Source organism: Clupea harengus, chromosome 12, assembly GCF_900700415.2.
Source record: "Clupea harengus chromosome 12, Ch_v2.0.2, whole genome shotgun sequence".
Lineage (NCBI taxonomy): Eukaryota > Metazoa > Chordata > Actinopteri > Clupeiformes > Clupeidae > Clupea > Clupea harengus.
Window position 1 is genome coordinate 1,093,207 of NC_045163.1, and position 19,630 is coordinate 1,112,836.

Sequence of the window (19,630 nt, forward strand, 5' to 3'; positions counted from 1 at the left end):
ATCTGAAGACTAAACATTCAAAACACTAAATTGTCTAGAGGTGACAATAACACATGAGGAAAATATCTTACACATATTCAGGTACACAAACCATCAGCTCCATCCTTACACCGGACTGGCCTATGGTGCACTGCTGCTTTCTTCTTGTTTGTTTTATTGGCGGTTTACGCCTATACAGTGTCTACTGCACCTGAAACAGCAGCACATACCGCCACCTACTGGGGGGAGAAAATACAGCAGCACATACCACCACCTACTAGGGGGAGGAAAAACAAACACAAAAAATCTAACACACAAACTCATTTAAATTCAAGAAAATTGAAGCCCTTTATCCGAGACCACAAATTCTACATTTAACAATTGCTTTGGCCTCAGGCTTCTTCAATGTTTCCCCCCCAAACTAACTTCTCATTCCCCTAAACCAAGCATGTGCTGGAACCCATAATATATAAGGACAAACACATCTCAGTTAAGTTCATTCTACATGACATGAATGACTGAAAACTTTTAAAATCTGCTACAGTCTGAGCATATCACCAACCTCTCTGGGCGTATCTCTTCTACCCACTCCAGTGCTTTGATAATGGCTACAACTTCAGTTGTGTAGACAGACATTTCATCAGTCAGCCTCCATGAAAAACTCACTTTATTTCCATCACCGCCATAAAAGCTCCAGTCTGTCCAGTCTCTGGGTCCTTAGATCCGTTTGTATAAATCTATAAAAATGAATAAAACCTGCCATTAACCTATCTAGTCAAATCAGCTATAATCAGCCAAAGCTTCCAACTCTGATTCCTGATGCACATATTCTGACCCATCCATATCTACTACTGGTTGTGGGAGAAGCCATGGTTGTACTGAGGAAATGGCTACTGGCTAATGGTCAACTTCTCTTCTTCCAAGCCCATCTCCTCTACCCAGGTCCTTACTCTCCATCCAAACCCCTGACCCCTTTGAACTGTAAACCCCCAACATGGTTCCACACTGCCTGTGTAAGGTGTCCCCTTTCATGACCTCCCAAGTTTACCCCGTAAGCTAAAGCCAAAGGCATCTTCCACCTGTAAACTTACCACTGGTGAATACATTCCTTCCACTAGGACTGGAATACTTTTTTTATTTTAAAAATGAGAATAATGAGTGTTTCAGTTATTAACAGCCCCATTATCTTGTAAATCATACCCCCCACGCTTTTCTGAGGTGTTCTCCATTGCAGTCATTGCAAGGGCAGCTAGCATCATGTCATCTAAGGCTTTTACAGTCCTTCACACTTTTCTAATACTTGAACATGTCGTACATGTATACTTCACATATCTGATTGAAATTTTCCCAGCACCATCATTTACATTTACATTCAGTCATTTAGCAGATGCGTTTGTCCAAAGCGACGTACAAGGGAGAGAACAGTCAAGCTAAGAGCAATAAAAAACATGGTGTAACAATACATACTACTTTACATGAGAATTAGAAAACAACGACCTAGAAAAAGGAAAAAGAAGTGCAGGAATGTAACTGCTGAAGTGCAAGTTAAGCGCTAGTCAGGTGCCAGTTAGGAAGGGAGGTGCTCTCTGAAGAGTTGGGTCTTCAAAAGCTTCTTGAAGGTAGAGAGGGACGCCCCTGCTCTGGTAGTACTAGGCAGTTCGTTCCACCAACGTGGAACTACAAATGAGAATAGTCTGGATTGCCGTGCTTGCACAGACGGCAGTGCCAAACGACGCTCACTAGACAAGCGCAGCGTCCTGGGTGTAACATTTGCCCTTACAAGAGCATTTAGGTAGGTGGGAGCAGAACCAGCAAGCACTCTGTAGGCAAGCATAAGTGACTTGAACTTAATGCGAGCAGCTACTGGCAGCCAGTGGAGCTCAATGAGTAGCGGGGTGACGTGTGCCCTTTTCGGTTGGTTGAACACCAGACGCGCCGCCGCGTTCTGGATCATCTGTAGTGGTTTCACCACGCAAGCCGGCAGGCCCGTTAGGAGGGCGTTGCAGTAGTCAAGGCGGGAACTCACCAAGGTTTGCACCAGCAGCTGGGTGGCACCATCAACCTGGTTACCTCCCTACAAATTTCTACTCTTACTAATTTTACATATTATTGGAAAAGGGTCACTCCCTACTGTAGAGCCCTCCCATATGTCCCAGTGACAAGCCCCAGCTAATGAGCTAGACACGTATATAAGATCCAGCACTGTCAGTGTCCCTGTGCTGCTAACATTAAATCTTGTACACCGTCCATCATTCAAACAGACTAATGAGTGACTGTCCATAAACTCCTCCATCACCACACCATTTCAGTTAGTGGATCCACTGCCCCATATATATATATTATGAGCATTCAAATCTCCACACAGCACCACCTTCATATCCCTGATTTGAATTATTCCCTCAAGATACTCCAGTGAAAGACCCTTACATGGATTATAAAAATGATTGACTACAATACTATCCCCTGTTGTACACCATACTTCACCTGCTGTAAGTTCACTCTCTTCATTCACTCTTAATTCTCTATATGATAGGCAGAAGGCACAGGAGATACAGAGGAAGGAATTCTTCACAAATGTATACATCCCCCCTGGTTGTGCAAAGCATCTATTTCCACAGGTCAGACTCTCTGCTGCCCTCCTCCTCTATCTTGATGTATTACTGACGCTGACGCGTCCTTGCTTGACTTCTCTTACAGCCTCGGCATACGATACCTGATTTACAACTTCATACCTCTGTATCTCCTGTGCCTTCTGCTGTATCACACAGTCTATATAAGCTGCACTATGCGACCCTCCACAGTTGCAACACTTGGGATCAACTCCTTCTCCACACAGCCCATAATCGTGATCCTCGCCACACATGACGCTACCTGTCGCAATCTCTGGCATTTGAAGCACCACAATGGGGCTGGTACATACGGCCTGACCAAATAGCTAACAAATCAATCATTACCCTTTTAGGAAGTTATCACTAAAGCAAAGCCATATTGTTTTGGTAGGCTCTTTCCTCCCACCCCTTGCATTGGTATTAAAGTGAGTAGCCTTCACCTGTGTCTCTCCCTCCATACGTGATTTCATTACCTTGTCTGTAATTGTGAAGGGAACACCAGTGATGACTCCCTTCACCTCACTCCTTGACCCACCGGTGTAAGTTTAGTTTAGTGTTTAAGTTGAGTAAGTTAGTTTAATGTTCAACATTGTTTTGACATTCCAAATACGAACCTATTACGCACTTCCACCATTTGAGTGGATGACGTCAAACCAACTGTGCAACATAGAGACTAATATCACTCATGTGTTACAAGGCTTGTTTTTTAAATATACCTTTAGTACAATCTTTTATAACAAAAAAAGTAAATGAATTATGCTCCTTAACCAATTGACCTCAGGATGTCAAACCAACTGTGCAACATAGAGGATAATATATCTCATGTGCCTCAAGGCTGGCTTTTGAAATATACCTTTGGTCAATTATATACAAAAACAAGCCTTGTGGCACATGAGTGATATTAGTGTCCATGCTGCACAGATGGTTTTGATGTCATCCACTCAAATGGTTGAAGTGTGTAATAAGTTTGTATTTTGAATGTCAAATGAATGTTGACTATTATACATATATGATATGATACCCTGATCCTTGATCCAAGTGTTTGAGAGCAGGCTATGGGCATGAGTAGGGCGAGACACAACAACCTCAGCACTACACGCTTCTTCACCAGCGTTCATTAAAACTCCCTGGGTAACACCGTACTCATATCTAACATAATTGTCCAATTAGTCCTCTGAGCAACACAACGGGTTAATAAAAAATAATGGAAAAAGGGACATGTTGAGGTGGAGCATCACTGAGGAAAGAATGTTATCTCTGTATCACAGTTTTTAAACTTGGGAATGGAACTTTTTCCTATTTTCAGTAGTAGTTATAATTTATATATTGTCATTTTGGAAATATTTTATTTACTCAGAGAAAGTTAACACATTTTCGGTAGGCTACAACTGAAATCATTTATTTTCTATAGGTTGCATGAAATGCATCACGACACCATTTTACGACACTTCTCAGTGTGACGTCAGAACGCTAAACCCCGCCTGTTTTTGTTTTGTCTGTTTTTGATTGGCTCATTGGTGAAATCGCGTCTGAAGTCTTCACGAGAGCGTAGGATTCGAGAAAGGGGAATTATCTGTGTAGTGTTGTACATAGCTAGCTACATTAGCTACTGGAAATCGCGATAGTAAATTGCAAGGAATACGTTATTTTATTTTATCCGTCACAGGAACGTCACTTTGCACATTCAATTTTAAAATGGTTGGTGTGAAAGTAATCGGTAATGACTCAGAATTCCAGCCTGAATTAACAGGCGCCGGCTCCAGACTCGCCGTGGTCAAATTCACTAAGGCAGGGTAAGGCTCAAAATCTGCATCCAGGCCTAGTAAATAGCTATCTTGCTAGCTTGTCTCAGATTGGGTTCCAGTTGTTAGTAGCTATGTGAGTTGAATGTGTGGCAGAGCGATGTTACTTGTAAGCCAATAAATACAAATGTTTAGCTATGCGAACTAAGATCTATGTGGCTGCCGCTAAGTCTTACCAGTTAGCTTTGTAGCTAATCTAGTAAGTGAGCTAGCTAGATAGATTTTAGCCGATGTTTGGCTATGACGGAGCAAAATGGCAAGCGAGTCTGCTAACTAGCTAGTCGCAAGCTAAAGAGAGCCATTGTATAGTTTTTAAGTTTGTACAACAACCCAGGATACATGGCATGTTAACATCTGCTTGTGTTTTGGCTGGACTACTAAGTCAGTTGTCATTTTCAAAATATTTACTGAAACAAACAGTGGTATAAGTGAACTACCCCCTTTACTATAGCTAGCGTTAGCTAACTGGACAGTTCCAAAGTTCGGAATCACTGTGAAGTTAACTTGTGATATGCCTTTATTCATTGCTGCAGTGATCTAAAGTAGACGCACGTATTATTACCAAATCTATAGTGTATTCAATTCAATAGCTTAAAGTTTAAAATATGGACCAAAATTCATATTTCGGTATTTTTGGATGGCGATCACAATACATATCGTGGGCTAACGTATTCAATGTTCATTTGTAAGTCAAAGCCACATGATGTCACAAGCACTTTTATGAATACAGACTGATACAAATATGCTGGACCCTATAGACCCCAGTAAAATTGTACAACACCGCTTTTGATCCCAGCGATTTTTGAGAAAACCAAGGGAATATCGAAATACTTTTAATATTAATTCAGAATATCTGAGATTGAGCTAGAAAATGGTTGTTAGCGGATGTGTAATGCAATATGTATGTCTGTACACATATGTGCTGTGTATGTGCTTGAGTACAGCAGGTGTAATGGCCTCTGCACAGCTTTGCCAAGTACTGTCTCTGCTCAACATTTTTTGACATATGCAATCTTTGGTGTATAAAAATGAGTCACATAGATAATTATTGCAGTTGCAATGACATTGTCTTGAATTATACTGGATACACTGACAATGTTTTTATTATCTGGATAACCGGCATGCCAAGTGAGCCTTCATTAATGAATCTTACTACCATGTGTCCTCAACTAAAGTTCATGCTACTTTCATTTCAGGTGTCGGCCTTGTGTAAGAATAGCACCTGCTTTCAACATGTTGAGCAACAAGTACCCTCAAGTTGTTTTTTTGGAAGTAGATGTTCACGTCTGTCAGGTATGTTAAGGGGAAATTAACCTTTGTGACACAAAAATGAGCCTTTATGCCACAAAAGATAAACTGTTTTGTCAAATCCTGCACAATTAATGAAATAAAATTTTACAGGCCACTGCTGCTGCCAACAATATTTCTGCAACGCCTACATTTTTGTTCTTCCGAAACAAAGTACGTGTTGATCAGTATCAGGGAGCTGATGCAACCGGACTGGAGGAGAAAATCAAACAGCATGTGGAGAATGATCCGGGGAGTAACGAGGACTCCGACATTCCAAAAGGATATGTGAGTATTTGGATGGAGATTGTTAATATGTTTGCATTGAAGTTACGACAGCATATGCTATTCTTAAAATTGTCTGTTGGTCACTTTTTTGTTCTCATTGAGCTCATGATATTTATAAGTATTGAATCAGCACATCATTGAGTTGCTTTACAATACAGTTCCATATGTATGTTGGCCTACCAAGTTTTCTACCGATTATCTTTTGAGTATTGACACAGATTACAATGCCATTATTTCAGAACAACTGCACTAGATTACAGAAATTGATACAACATGAGGTGGGAATCAGAGGTTAACACATGATACGAGATAGTCATAAGATTGTCTACAATATTGACATAACGCAGTCGTACAAGAAGGAACGCTTTACAGGAGATTTATTTATTTTTAAACCTGGAAGATATCAGGTAATGAACATTATTAAATAAGAATATGTTATAACTTATTTTACAAACTAGAAATGATATAAAGGGCACACGAGTAACTGTAAAAAGGATGGGAAGGAAGGATGGATGTTGAGTTTCTAGGTTCTACTTGCATTTCATGACCTTTACCACTCTATCAAGAACCACGATATGGATGCGGGGGGTAGCGCTGCTCTGGAAAACCAGTCAGTCAGTCAGCCCCTTATTGATGTATTTGTCCAACATGTCCAAGTGTAGCCTTTTCAGTATAGGGCTCATCACAATGACCAGCAGGGCTAGTGGAAGCAGAAGGGTTTCTGTTGTTTGCACTTCAGTAGCAGAATGAGGCACATCAAGCAAGTTCCAGTATTCTACGTATGCCAGAAAGTCAGCACTCATCCGTGTCACTTCTAATATTTCAGGCATTCTAACTGATGCAGGTTAGATTGGAACAGGGTGAAATTACATTACGGTGTTAGCAACCAAACTGGAGAAATGGATTGTCCTTTAGTAACATGATAGAACTCTCTTGAGACAAAAATTGAGACAATTGTTTTGGTGCTATCTAAATAAAATTGAATTGAATTTCAGATGACCAATCTGCAAGTGTACTTTCTTCTGTTTTTCAAACTTCTGTCCATTTAGTACCGGAGTTCAGCTAGAGTTTTTCCAGAAACTTGTACGGTCTCAAGTGCTTACTTAGCCGTGAATGCCACATGCGTGTATTGATTGAAATGAACTGTTTGTTTCAGATGGACCTCATGCCATTTGTAAACAAAGCCGGGTGCGAGTGCCTAAATGAGAGTGACGACTGCGGCTTTGACAATTGCTTAATCAAGGACTCGTCCTTCTTGGAGTCTGACTGTGACGAGCAGGTCTGTGTCATTTACCCTGAGCTGTTTTTGAACACTTGACATGTGCTGCTCCCATCTGTGCACTGATCTGTCCACTCTATTTCATCTTCTGTTTGATTAAGATGGTGTGTCACAGGCTATGTTATACACGCATGCCATATTCAAATGCACATCTCACAGAAGATCATGCCAAATCATGCAATCCTGTGTAGTTGTGTTCAAGGTTCAAGCAAGACTCTAATAACACAGGCCCAGGTTTTACAATAAGGGATCACACATACTGCTAAACTGGTATACCTTGCCTGTACTGTTAATGACATCTGGTAAATGAGCAAAAGGCAATCTGAATGACAGTAGACATGATCACTTTGTGTATTCATTGCCTCAGTTCTAAGTATGGAACCCTCCTGATGCACTGTTATTAGTAGTATTTATTGTTACACTAGGTCTCTATTGCTCGTAGCTTGATTGTTCTCTCCTTTGTACGCCGCTTTGGAGAAAAGTGTCTGCTAAATGACTAAATGTAAATGTATTTGCAGCTCCTCATTACAATGGCCTTCAATCAGCCCGTGAAACTCTTCTCCATGAAGCTTCAGGCTTCTGACTTAGGTGAGCTGCTTTCTTCAAACATGTCCTCCATTAGAAATGCCAGGTCTCAGATAGAACTAAGAGAGCTGGACATTTGGGGCAGTTGTGTTAACATGTTGGTGTTCTATGACTGAAATTGGTTGACTAAGCATAAAGTGTATTACACAAGCCTAGTTTATAGACTAAAGCAATCTAGTCAATATTGATAGAACTGTGGATGTGTTTTGGATTCTTAAAGGCCCTCAAAATGGCCAGTCTGAAGTCACTACCATGAGTGTTATGTTGTTTTGTTGCTCCACACTAATAAGTTATGTGTTTTTCCCCTTTCCTTTCATTCTTTTTTGCCTTCGTGCATTTTCTCTGCTGTAGCAAATGCCCCAAAGATTGTGAAGATTTTCATCAATCTGCCTCGCTCGATGGACTTTGATGATGCTGAACGCAGTGAAGCCACGCAGACACTGGAGCTCAGCGAGGAGGATTACAAGGAAGACGGCCTCCTCCCACTGCGATACGTCAAGTTCCAGAACGTCAACAGCGTCACTGTACGTCCCTGCGTTGAAACCGGTTTGATTTGATTTTTCCAAAATGTTATGTGCTGTTTAACCCTCAGAGGTCTAAAGGGCACTCTGCAAGCAGAGTCAGGTAAACAGAACACAACAACATCATAGAATTCCATGAGCAAACTGCCACTGAACTCACTCTTGGGCAGGATGGTATGGAATTAGTTTTCTGTACCATTTTAATTTGATGAGCCTGGTTGATTTTCTCAACTTTAAAGTCACACTTTACAGCCCAAAGGCATGATTTAAATGGTTTACTAGATTTGAACAGTGCCTTTGAATGGCTTTCATGTTTCTTCCATTCTAACACCTATTATTCAGGAAGGCATTTCTGGCCTTGTGTTAAATCTTATGTTAAAATGTTAAAAAAATTCAATTATGCTTATGTTAACTAATTTTTATTTTATTGTATTATTATAGTTAGTTTCTAATATGTTGGCACTCTGAGATTCTTCTGAATGAAGAGTGCATTACAAATTAAATGAATTATTATTATTTATTATTATTACCTGTAACAAAGACTGAAGACGTATAGAATGCACAGGGGTATTAGGGAAAATTTTCTTTTCACCACTTTGCCAGAATTACACCATTGCTTTCATTCTCAGATTGGTTTCAGTTTGATGACAAAATATTGAAATGGAATGAAATATGTACACAGCCCCACTGATTAATGCAGTGTGACATACCAGAGCAGAGCCTACTGACATTTCCATGAGACACATGAGGCAACAGACACCTCAGTTGTGGAGTCACTAATGAATCCAATCCCTTCCCCACAGTCTAACTTTGGCCAGCAGTCATTTTTATAGGTGTTGCCATCTATGCCTCAGGATGGAGTTCCCCTCTCTGATGGATTTTTATAAAATAAGGAACTATATTAGATAAATGCCATGCATGTACATGTGTCTGTCTGAGGTAAGGCCTACTCTAGTCTAAACAACCAGGCTTTTCCAGTTATTTTCCAGCCCGGCAATTCCAGTTCTTGGTTATACAATAACCAGAAACGGCTTTACAGCCCAGATTGGCTTTGGATGTACAATTGCACCACCTAGTGGTGGAAAGTGTGTAAAGCAAGAAGATTTGAGGGGAAAAAAGGAAATGCGATATTTCTGTTAACGGTATGTCTATCCCTGTGTTTATGCAATTGCAGCTATTTATTAAGTCAAACCATGGAGACGAGGAGACGACAAAAGTGAATTACCTGACTTTTATTGGAACCCCTGTACAAGCAACAAACATGAACGACTTCAAACGGGTATGGAATGTTTCTTTTGTTTTTTGTAAAAGTGCATTGCAACTTATTCACGTGTTGCAGATGTTTTATGTAGTTTTCGTATTCAAACATAAAATCGGTAATCACTGATGTAATCACAATAGGGTAAAACAGAATGGATGAAAATATCAATCGCTGTCCTTTAATGTTTCCTGTGGAATTACATCATTATTTTATGTCTAGAAGGATTTCTTGCCCTACGGATACTATTGAGGGATGCAGTGTTCCGGTGCTATGGTTGATGCAGTGTAGTTGATATGATGACGCTCTTTAAATTGTACACTGGACGCCTTTTGAGGAAAAAATGTCCATTTCAGATTGCTTAGCAGATGTCTGATATTTGGTGAGCCTCCTCATATTGGCTTTAGTATGGTAACCCTGTTCCTGAGGATCACTATGGCACCTGTTCGTCACATAGAATGACAAAATGAATATGATCCTTTCTGACATGTCTCATCTTCAGGTTGTGGGAAAGAAGGGAGAGAGCCACTGAAGAGACGACTGGACTAACTGCTGCAATCCCATCTGCCAAAGCTGCTGGTTATCTCCACTGTAATACAAACAGACCGGCGCCGCTCCCTCTGTCTCTCTGTCTCTGTCTCTCTATAGCTCTCAAAGAGTGGAATCACTGCTGGGGCTGAGGCAGCTCCCTTCAGATATTTTTATTGTAATCCAAACTAACATGTAAATAAAAGGAATCCTTTTTCAAAGGCAGTCACCTTGCTGTGTTAGCTTTTTTTCTGTCTTTTGACCACTAGTGTGATGGTCTGGTATTGAAAATAATTTTTGATATTTTCATACCATTTTATTGTGGATTTGTTTAATGCTTTCATTTATTTGCATTAAACACCGGCAAAATGCAACCAAGTGTTAATTGCAGTGGCCGAGGGGATTACTTATTAGATGTTTTTGATTAATATGAAGTCCAGCAAGACAAATATAGAATTGATTGAGTATTGAGTTTTTATTTATAATCATATCTTTATTTTGTTGCATGTATTGACAGACTTCGATATTTCCGGACTAGGCTTTGTTTACATATTTTGACAATGTCATGTGTGACCACTGGATGTCAGCAAAAGCTCAATGAATGAACCATACCGGGATGTGCATTCCCTCTCCGTTGGAGCGACCTGCAGTCTTTCGGCATCTCACAAGAGTTACGCCCTTGACCTTGGTTCTGTGGAGTTTACGATATGTAGGCTACTAACTGACCTGTCGAATTATCCCACCGGAAACACCGGCATAATGTTTTATTCTAATGTTGAATTATCCCACCGGAAACACCGGCATAATGTTTTATTTTAATGTTGGAAACATCCTTTCTAGACCACGTTAGTTAAAGTCGGAAAACTTTGCAGGTTTTTTGACTTGACGAACTTGGTTTTAACTATATTTATGAAAAACGAATCCACTGGAGGTTCATAGTTGTTTTTGAATGAAACATTATTCTGGTTTAGACCTAGTTGGCGTTTTGTATTGCCTATTTTTGATACGTCCAGTTTTCCGATTCACTGAAAAACGTTTAATTTGTGTGACCTTGGAGAATAGCCCTATACTAAGGTGACCATATTTCTGAGACAAAATCCGGGGACATTTTCAGTTCAGACACGTAAACACCTCCAAAACAGTGTAATATTCTTATGTTTGTAAACGAAAAACGGGGACGTCTGGTCACCCTACCCTATACCCAAAGAGTTCCTGTTTGGTTCAGATATCTAAAGTAACGAGTTTTAATTTATTGAGCAGTCCTATGCTCTACAAATATATATATATATAATATGTAAAATAAATAAAACACTTGAATATATAGAATAATCGGGGTGTTTACAGCCAATACTGGTCAAACATGAAGCCTGAGATATGAGCAGTCAGAAGATTAGTTTAATAACGTATGCGAGACTAGGCCTAGTAGTAAGTCGTGTACCATCCAAAATTGTGTTTGAAAAAAGTCTAGGCTAGCCTACTATGGTTATTGTGCATAGGCCAAGCATGCTTTTTGAATTCGTTTTTGATTCTGACCATAGGTAAGATATTGACGAATCCATGGCGGTGCCGCAGCATAGGCCTACATAAAGGTTAAACACAACAGCCTGATTTAAATATAGGCCTGGCTGTGATTTTGGCAGTCGTGTCCTGTTTAACGATGTTGTATGTGCTGATTAAGAAGCAGCCAGACAAAAGACCTTAAAAAATGTTTAAGCATTTATTGATTGCAATAATTTGCAACAGTTTACTTGTATTAGTATTAGTAAATTGTAATACTTTCTGCATTACGCTCTTTTAACGATAGGACAAGTGCCCTAAAACATTGTTCCGATGATAAACTAAAATTCACTCGCCATAAGGCTGTGCAGTTGGTCAGGTCACAGTCAAACACACGTGTCGCACACGGCATTGTCCTCTCTTCGCGCTGGTCGGGAAGGGGTTCCCGCCGTGAACATTTTGAGAGCGGGCCAACTAAATATTTGCAAACCAGCGGAAACGGTCAGATGTGGTGGTTCAAATCATTGCCATTTGTTGGTTATAAGAAACATCAGCAAATATTTAATCCTAATGTAAATAGTTTGGTCTGCCTTTCATCGGAATACTGTCGTCCATAATTAGTCCATCACTGAGACCAGTGCTCCGACGATATAGCGGACCTACAGCCAGATCACTCCTCAAGCCCGGTGGCGCAAACAAGAACTTGGATCTAATCTAGTTATATCTGTCTATTCTGTGACGTTCTATGGGATATTGATCTCTAACTTTTTCATTTGATGCATAGGCCAACTCATACCATGCTGGATAGGCTATTATATTTACTTTTAAACAATGTTTTGATGTAAAAGCGATTACACACTCAGTGGCACATTAGAAAATTAATTCATTTCATTAAAAAAATCACAACCATATTTTTCCTCTGTGCTTCTGGTGACATTGCGGCACCCTAAATGTCTCAAACAAATGGTTTGTGTATTGAACATAACCGTAGAAATTCACATCAGTGACGATGCAGCAACCAATAACACTCCAATGGCAATAACCACATTTTTACAGATATAGGCTATAATTACATAATGATATTTGAAGCTTGAGGAAAAAAATACATATAAGAGAGATGGATGGGTGGTGCTGAGTGTCATCAAAAGTGCACTTATTTTTTAAAACAAAGATTGCTTATAAAAATGTCATGGATATTAAAATAAATATCCCATATATAAAATTCAGTGACACACCTTGCATGCAGATTCATACTCTCTTTTCATATACTGAGTGTAACTAAAACTATATACATTTGAACAGGTGAATTAATCCACTGAAGTCACTGTGTAGCTTAAGGCCAATATAGATATATATGTATTTGTAAATATATCCTGTGTTGTACAATAAAGCTAGGTGCTATTTGAACATTACAAGTTGAAAATGTAGAATTCTGTTAATGTGTTTTTACAGAATGTGTAAACACTAAGACTGAGTAATATATTGTTTTTTTCCATATTGCTTCTTTCCCCAGCACAACCTTATTTTGTGCGCAAAACACTTGCATTGAAGAATGACTATCAACATGTAAAGTTGTGACGTGATTGCACACCAGATTGTTTTCACATGATGCCCATTCTTTCTCTCAAGCTTCCAGAGACGAAAAAAAATCCCTCCAATGCTGTTTTTTCTCATCTAACTTTCACACCAGGGACCAGTATTTTCCTTCACTGGAATCAGGATAAAAAATGCATGAGTGACATGAAGGCTTCAGCCAGAGTCACATGTTTAAGAATCCCTGTATCCTCTGGTGCCTCTCCTCCCTGGCTGCTCCCGTTACACCAGGTCTCCGTCCCGCTGCATCTGCCTCAGCCTGAGCAGAAGCTCCTTGGCTCTGTCGCCCCTCTCCCTGGCTCCCTCTACACGAACACAGTCCTCCTGCCATTATTCTCTCTGGTTGCAGGGCTGCGGTTGCCCAGGGAACATGGGGGATCTGGCAGCGATGGTCTCCTCTTTCACATCAGAGCGTCTCCCGGTGCCTCAGCAACCAACTGGATGAGTTCCACCAGATATCAGACCTCAAACAACAGTCTTCCTTGGTGGAGACAGTTGGAATGTGCCAGTGTGCTCGGTCAGACAGCCTTTTAAAAGACTCCCCTCCGCCCCCACACCACGTCCCCCGACCACCTCCTTCTGCTTTATAAACCCTTTATCACACTAAACTCCACTAAACATGGGACAGTCTGTGTCACTCTGGCCCTTATGGGCCTGCGAGAGGCTTGAATGTGCCTGTTTAGACACAATACAATGTCTTGGCAATATCCTCTATCAGTAGAAATGGGTGTCTGATGTGGGATCTGGCTCACGCTTGTTGCTTTTTTATCAACTTGTACAGTTTATGTGGCCATGGCAGTTCTCTGAAGTGGACGGCTGTAGCCTCTCCACAATGAATGACATCGCCGAGCAGCTCTTAGTTTGCTAACTCCAGCAGTGCACAAAGCAATGGGAAAAGGTTAGCGGTGTCCTGTGTGGTGTGATTGTATGTATACGTGTCCAGGCTACCTGCCTTGAGCTTCCTGTAGCCTGTGCATCCCTCTCCAACATTGGAGCAGATGATGTTTATGGCAGGGTTCAGACCCTGATTGCTCATATGGTGCTAAGTGTTGGGTGCAGACAGTTGGTGGACTGTGGGCATATGGGCTTGTCGGTGACTGACTCATGCCGTGGTTATGCCATCACTCTGCTGTAGGATTTGTTGGCAAAGCCAAAATTCATGGTGGACACAAATGGTCCATTTTTCTATTTTGTTTTTCTATTGAACATTTAATTACTTGTGGTATTTTGTGGCTTGTTGTTTTCATTTAGTGCTTTATTTTAAGATGACTGCATTTCATGGAAAGCTTCAGTGAATAGTTGCATGCTTCACTACAATAAAATGATTCCACAGTGGTGGTGCCGTGTATCCATAAAGTCTTTGTAGTATTCGCAGCGTAAAAAGTAACATTTAAAACCAAATATAATAGAATAATCATCAAAGAGAAAGCATAGTGTTTCTTGTGTTGTGATGTGCATTTAGTTCAGCTGATGTTATCTTCATGTTTGAATGTTTTGACTCAAAAGATGTTTTAGTGTAGTGATTAAAATTTGCAATGCAAGGGGCTGGATCTACCATTGATGCTTTAAAGGCAAAACGATCTTAAAAAATGTGCCTTTCTCTGTTGAAAAATGATTTCAGATGTCAGGGCTGTGTCACAATTGGACTGCTGTGCTATCTGTTGCTTGCGAGCTGACTGTGGGCCCAGGAGGAAGAGGCATTGTTTTGTTTATGTACGCTTTGTTCCAAGCATGAAGACAGGGAACAACAATTAGATATGGGAGGCGAGGCACATTGTGTGTCGAATCCGGGGACCAGATCAGTGCTTTAGTTACAGCATGCTATTAAAATCTACATAGCTGAACAAAACTATCAAGTTATGGGGTGAGGAGGGATTACCCATCCACAGAGAGTACAACTTAATTCATTTCGAAGGGCTAGGTAATAACGCCCTCTGACTACATGCACATGCTGCACACCAAGCAAGAGGCTTTGTATGTATTCCAGGCTATGGAGAAGAAAAAACACGGAAGATAATCCAAGACTGATGAGTCACAGGGGCTAGTGTGGAGGGCTGTAAAAACACCTGGGTGAGGTCCTGGTGTGAGCTGAGCTTGTGCTGTCACAGGCGCCTCCACTGGGGAGGTCAGGGAGACGACGGCAGGGGGATGGATGTGGACTGAACAGATGCAGATATGCCAGGCTGGGTCACAGTCTTTATCTGAGTCTGCTGGACCCACTGGTCTTTGAATCGGGCAGGACCTGCATGTAGGTCGCATCGCTGCTGTTCCTATCAGGAGAGAGAGAGAGGGGGGGAGAGAGAGAGAGAGAGAGAGGGAGGGAGAGAGAGAGAGAGAGAGAGAGCAATGGTGTGGAGAGAGAGAGACCTTCTCTGATAATTAGTCTCTGTGTGACGCTCACTCCGGCTGGCAGGTTGGAGGTGGGACATGTTCCACTGGATACCTACAGAGGAGAGTTTGTGCTGCAGCTCGCAAGCCAAACATCATTAATTAGAGACGTGGGGGAGTGAAAGATGGGGAGAGAGGAGAAGGAGAAGGAGAAGGAGAGAGAGAGAGAGAGAGAGAGAGAGAGAGATAGTGAAAGTGTGCGCAAGTTTGGGATGTGTTTGTGGGGGTGGGGGTGTTTGCGAAGTAGAGAGTGAGACAGTGCTGGTGAGATAGGAATATGAAGTAGTCTGTTCAAATAACCATATCTCTCTTGTTTTTAGGAATCACAACTTTGAGATCTTATCAGAGCGCAACTGGGGAGCACCTCGGAGAAGATTATCGAGCCTCCGGTGACTGATGAAAAAAACACTCCAGGAGTGAATATTTGCAGCCCGTTCCTGAGCACAGAGAAAAACATCTTATCCCCCAACATGCTTAGCTTAGAGGGGGTTTGGGGTAGCCTATGAACCTGTGCTTACTGCCAGTCACCCGCACATACATGTGCATAACCATGCCCATATTTACAGTTAAGTCTGAATCTGTCTAGATCCTGTTTCCCTGAACCTATTATGGGAAAGACTTAATAGCCCTCGGAGCCCCAGTGATATGGCCACAGATTAACCAGGGGCATTACAGTAAGAGGATAGTCCAGCAGAGAGGTGAGTAAAACAGGAGGGACGCCCCCTCCTCTCCCCTCCCTGTGTTTCAGGCCCTGACCATATTAGCAGAGACGGTCTAGTGTCCGGTTCTCCCATCCGACACGCCAAAACACGGCTTAGTCCTGGCACCAGCTGCTTCCCCTCCCTGCAGCAGTATCAATCAGAACACTTTCTTTTATTAGGCCAGTGTTTTGGAAGATTAAAAAATAATTTCAGTGGGCACTTGCATTTAGCAATCAGCTGTAAAAGACTGGATGGTTTTCAAACAAAGGGGCTTTTGGGGGTAGGGGAGTAGGGGTGGACTCTTACTGATATTGCACTGAGACAGCTGGCTCTGAACACTCCCTCCTCTGTGCACATTGGAGAAGGCCATATCAACCCATATTTAGCACAGATTGACAGCTTAGCACTCTTTGATAGAAGAACATGTGAGAGTGTGGATGTAGGGTGCATTAGTATGCCTCAAAAACATGTCAATTCTGATCATCATGTTGTGTGATTCTCCTCTGTTTGTTCCATGCTACTGATGTGTATGATGAGGCTAGCAGGAGTGATTCTGCTCGGTAAAAATGACAAAATGTCTATATTCACGGTACAGTTGGGTGAGGAGAAACAGACCTGCAGCAGCAAGCAGACGCCAAATAAGCCCCTGTGAGTTGCCATGAACATATGGTATTTAATTTGTTGCTTAAATGTGAGATAAACACTCTTTGGTTGTCTCTCATATAAGCACCGTACACATGTGTTGTCAAGGCAGTTTTGTCTAAAGCATTTCAAAAGACAGAGAATAGGAACACTTTCACCTGGCAAATGTAGTAACAACAGAAGCCTTGGACATCCTTCAGTAATCAACTGAAAGTTGGGGATTTTAAAAATGGCTTCATGATCCCTTCTCTCTCTTGCTTCAGACAACTTTATTTTCAGCATATAAATTCCAAGGACAATGCTGTAGAGATTGCTGTATGGCTGCGCAGCTTTTCATGGGATTTTTCATGGATGGTGATAAGCCAATCTCTAGTGCAAATTCCGAGGCGCATCCACTGTCGCAGCTTTGTGACCAACATTATGCTCACGCATGTATTTCTGCATGCCTTGACCTTACAAATAATCATTTAAAAAAAAATTTGCACGGTGGATTAAAAGGTAACATATTCAGAGCAGACAAGCCTGCAAAACAGCTGCAGGAGAAGTGCCATCCTGCTGCACCTCCACCCAATCTCTGCAGCGGAGGAAGGAGATGCCACTCGTGAGGAGATAGCCCCCTTGGCAGAAAGAGTGCCATGTCATAATTTATGACTTAAGAAGCATTAATTTTTCAATACACAATGTGGGACTCTGCTTCATGTTTACGGCAATCATTTCCTTGTTGAATGATTTAGAGATCTCTACTGAATCTTTCATGGAACAAACAGTAACATTAATGTTGTGCTTCAAACCTGTTTTTTTCTTCCTTTGCACCCTTGCTTGGATGGGTTATTTTCACAGTGAAATCTATACAGCCCCACACACTTCCTAGGTGGGTTTTGTGTGTTAAACATGCGTTTTATGTGACAAGTTAACAGTGAGTGGAGGGCTGATAAAGTTTTTACTCATAGGGTTGAACTCTGTGCGTGCAGATGGACTTGAGTTAGGGCTGAGAAAAGCAAAAGAGACATGGCAGATCAGAAAACAGTTCAAATAAAAATGACATTTATGTTAATGGGACCTTTTTAGTTGTTATTTGTTGACATGCTAATTGTTCGTTCCTATGACGACACCTCTCCATTCTCTGGTGACGGGGGCTCCTGTTCTAATGCGAACATATAATAATCATATTGGTCGCCGTGGTTATTTATCCATTTATTTATTAATATGTATTCATTTATTTTTGGTCTAAAGTAGTATCGCCCTTGGAGGCCTATTGTGTTAAGCCTGGCAGCAGGGGGTCTGCTGGTGCCATCACTTCTAAAGCCACTGCAGCGCAGTGTCGGGCTCAAAAACATTATTTATGACTCCCTTCAAACCATAAATCCAGGCCTTTTAAGTGCATCTCTGCACGTTCATTTGGTACCTTTTCTGAGCCAAATGGAAAATCAAATGAAAGTGAGAGTCCTAATAATTGGCCAGGGCTCCCGCATAGAGAACCCTGTGTTGTATCTTGTTGGAGGGCACAAAACTAATTGATTTTTAAGACATTCCCCCGCTGCTTTTAAGGTTCTGTTTTTCCTGCAAATGAAATATAATTTGGGATGAATAATGAATCTTCCCCAAAGGCTTCCAAATAGCGTTCAAACGCATTCAAGGAGAGAGAGAGAGGCCGAGAGAGAGTGTTTGAGAGACAGCGAGAAAGAGGGCATGGGAAAAAAGGACAGTGTTTTTTCACAACACCGGAAATTGGCACGACATTCAACAGAACACACAGACGCCACAGTGAGCAGTGCTATCATACACTGACAGTGTTAAAAGGGGGGCCAACAGAGAATATTCCACAGGGGGCGCAGTACAAAGAGGGCACACAAGCCAAGGAGACAGACGGAGTGGCTCCATCGGCCCCCACACCTGTTTAAAGGAACACACAATCATCATTGGGAGGGCTATAGATAGCTACCTAGCCTTTCACTGCCTTTCACTACTCCCTTAACCTATGGCAGATTAGAAAGTAGCATGATGGTAAACCATGTTTACATATAAACAGTTAAATGTAGATTAAATGTGCAAGATGTGTCCAGTGGCAAACAGGCACCACACAAATCCGGTGTTAGAGAGATGAAGTGAGTCACAAGATCACTAATGTGAAAAGAGCTTTGAAGTCATGTTCATTTCTTTATCGAACCAATGTGTCTCTGAGTCCAGGTACCACTTCCATAGCTCGTGCTCTGTGTTGACAGTGTGGCGGTGGGCACAGTCGACCCCGCACACCGTGGCATGTTAAGAAGCGGGCAGAGAGCGTGGCGCACACCGACAGAGCAGAGCAACTGGCGTTGCCATGGCTGCACTGGTCCAGCAGAGATGTCTCATCAGGTTAGGAGCTTATCTTGTTTTCTGAAGGAGATTACGTGCCTCTCAACCAAACGAAACATTTGTTAGCCATCTTGTGCATTCCTCATTCACTCTGAATGGCAATTTAGTCCCTGGACATTTACTCATATCGCCTCTATATGCAGAGGGAGTATGGCCCAATAATGGAAGAGATGGGATATTAAGTGGTGTTCTGGTCTCAAGGAGCACCATGTGTTCAAGTGCATGCAGCTTCTGTTTGAGATGGGGTGGATGAGGGAGGAGAGAAGAGAGATGGAGAGAGATGGAGAGAGAGAAAGAGAGAGAAAGAGAGAAAGAGAG

The 19,630-nt window shown here is 41.6% G+C and overlaps 1 protein-coding gene across 1 annotated transcript; it reads left to right on the plus strand.

Moving 5' to 3' along the window:
* The first annotated feature begins 4,119 nt into the window (after window positions 1-4,119).
* txnl1 (thioredoxin-like 1) lies at window positions 4,120-10,361 on the plus strand. The gene is made up of 8 exons (XM_012830032.3): window positions 4,120-4,381; window positions 5,587-5,683; window positions 5,792-5,965; window positions 7,122-7,244; window positions 7,763-7,832; window positions 8,181-8,353; window positions 9,525-9,629; window positions 10,111-10,361. Exons 1-8 carry the CDS (start codon window positions 4,284-4,286, stop codon window positions 10,138-10,140), a joined length of 870 nt encoding a protein of 289 aa, XP_012685486.1. The 5' UTR covers window positions 4,120-4,283; the 3' UTR covers window positions 10,141-10,361.
* The last annotated feature ends 9,269 nt before the right edge of the window (window positions 10,362-19,630 follow it).

What these genes read in the sequence shown, in the direction of transcription:
- txnl1 (XM_012830032.3), top strand. Translation starts at nt 4,284, where the DNA reads ATGGTTGGTGTGAAAGTAATCGGTAATGACTCAGAATTCCAGCCTGAA. An exon ending in TAGATGTTCACGTCTGTCAG is followed by an intron (nt 5,684 to 5,791) that starts GTATGTTAAGGG and finishes AAAATTTTACAG; the next exon opens with GCCACTGCTGCTGCCAACAA. An exon ending in ACATGAACGACTTCAAACGG is followed by an intron (nt 9,630 to 10,110) that starts GTATGGAATGTT and finishes TCTCATCTTCAG; the next exon opens with GTTGTGGGAAAGAAGGGAGA.